This window comes from Verticillium alfalfae, genomic scaffold, assembly GCF_000150825.1.
Source record: "Verticillium alfalfae VaMs.102 supercont1.5 genomic scaffold, whole genome shotgun sequence".
Lineage (NCBI taxonomy): Eukaryota > Fungi > Ascomycota > Sordariomycetes > Glomerellales > Plectosphaerellaceae > Verticillium > Verticillium alfalfae.
In genome coordinates this window covers 2,149,058-2,150,963 of record NW_003315034.1, presented here as the reverse complement: position 1 = coordinate 2,150,963, position 1,906 = coordinate 2,149,058, and the positions used below count along the sequence as shown (strand labels likewise).

Below are 1,906 nucleotides of genomic sequence, written 5' to 3'. Positions count from 1 at the left end.
CGGTCGCTTGCGCAGCCTATCAAGCTTTAATTTCGTGCCGGGAGTAGAAAAATTCCTCAGCCATAGCCTCCCTCCGATGCTGCCCTGGCTTGGGTAAACTTCACTCCGAATAAGGCTGTGATCGATCATACCAGCGGCTCAAAGAACCGGTCAATCTCTTCCAACGTAGGATTGACGTACTCATCTTGGTCGTAAAAGTCCACATGTCCACCATTTGGCATGATAATCTTTCTCAGCCCCTTGTTATGCCCCAAAAGAACTTCGAAAAGGGCTTCCGCATGCCATTTCTGTGCAGACTTTTCCCCAGCCACAATCAGTACCGGCTGCGTAAGATATATGTCTGCAAAGGACCATGGGTCGAAGTTGGCGAGCAGTGTAAGAGACCGGAGAAGCATCTTGTTTTCCGATCTGGGGTGCTGCGCCCGAGGGGTCATGTAGTAGTCAAAGACCTTAAGAGCCTCTTCGGTGGGATTCTCGCCCAAGGGTGTTATGATTGGAACGGTAACCGGCTCGCCACCCTTTGCTTCGATTTGCCGCGCGTGGGCTACCTGTTCGAGGAGGCTCAGCTTTTCAGCTGCAACGTCTTGACCCTGAGAACCAAGACGAACGCCAAGGCCCATGTTGACGGGGCTCACGACTGCAACCGCCTTGAATCGATGATCGATTGTCGCCGCTGCCGTGGCGTAGCCGCCGCCGGCGCAGATCCCTAGAATACCGATGCGATCAGGGTCGATGAAGTCTAGACTCTGAAGAAGGTCGGCTGCAGCAGAAGCATCTGACACTCGGGCTGAGGGGTCCTCAAGGTAGCGTGGTAGACCCCCAGATTCGCCTTGATGAGCGGCATCAAAACACACGGTCACATATCCCCTTTCCGATAGTCTTTTCGCGTAAATGCTGACGGTTTGCTCCTTGACACCGCCTGTGGGGTGAAGGATAACAATACCAGGGAGTTTTTCAGTCGTAGAGCCGGGCCTGAAAAGGAGACCAGCGAGGTTAATCGAACCTTTAGTAATTGATATGGCAGACATTTTTGCGTATAGGGCGAGTGTAACAATGTTGAATGGAATACTGCGTTGGTCGTGTCACAGTGGTACAGCAGTTGTCTAAATATACGCACGATCAAGCTCTCCTCATCCGGCGACTGAGTCTGGCCATGGGATTAGTCGGAGTTAGCGGGCTTAAGTATCTAAGATATGTACTTTGGTACTTGATTGTCTCAGCTTGAAAACCGACCTGGAATAAGGGTACGGTATGATCATCTTTGCTTCTGGCATCGACTCGAAATCAAATAGTTGATGACGCGCCTACCAAAAAGATACTCATCCGACGCTGTGCGATCAAGCGGTATTACATGACTGGTCCGCAAACTGAATTCTGCTTTAATATCTGGACTATCTAGCACATACCGTTGTGCCAGAGGCAGCTCTGGGTCCTAGAGTGACAGAATGAAGGTACTACGCCAGTAGGAGCCCCTGTATCATCTGATTCTCTCCTGCTCAGATAAAGATCTGCATGTTGAGCTGAACTACCCAGAGGCCTCACTCCGGATCGAAAACTCATATCGCCGCGCTGTCGGAGGGTTCTTAAATCCTTGGAGGAACTAAAGTTTAGCGGTCATTCGGCTCCTAACCCTGATCGTCAAAGGCGGGGCCGCGGAAGAAACAGGGAGGTCCTTGAAGGCACCCTGTGCCTTTGTGGAAGCCCGGTAGCACTGTTTTAGCTCAGTGGCTTTTTTTCTCAAAGCATTCTCGTAAAAGCTGCGACGATCAGGGCGTCCTATTAGCCTTGCCGTCTGTGTATAGAAATCCGGGAGGCAGGTGCCGAGGAATGGTGTGCCCGATTTTAACTTCTGTACGATATCACATCCAGTAGATATCCGCAACAAAGGGATTGGTTCGCTAGCGCC

General features: G+C 51.2%; 1 protein-coding gene across 1 annotated transcript; it reads right to left on the bottom strand.

The window, feature by feature from the left end:
- Positions 1-125: 125 nt before the first annotated feature.
- Positions 126-1,028, bottom strand: VDBG_04986 (X-Pro dipeptidyl-peptidase protein; the record flags this gene model as incomplete). Its single annotated transcript, XM_003005334.1, has 1 exon — positions 126-1,028. One exon carries the CDS (start codon positions 1,026-1,028, stop codon positions 126-128), a length of 903 nt encoding a protein of 300 aa, XP_003005380.1.
- Positions 1,029-1,906: the final 878 nt, after the last annotated feature.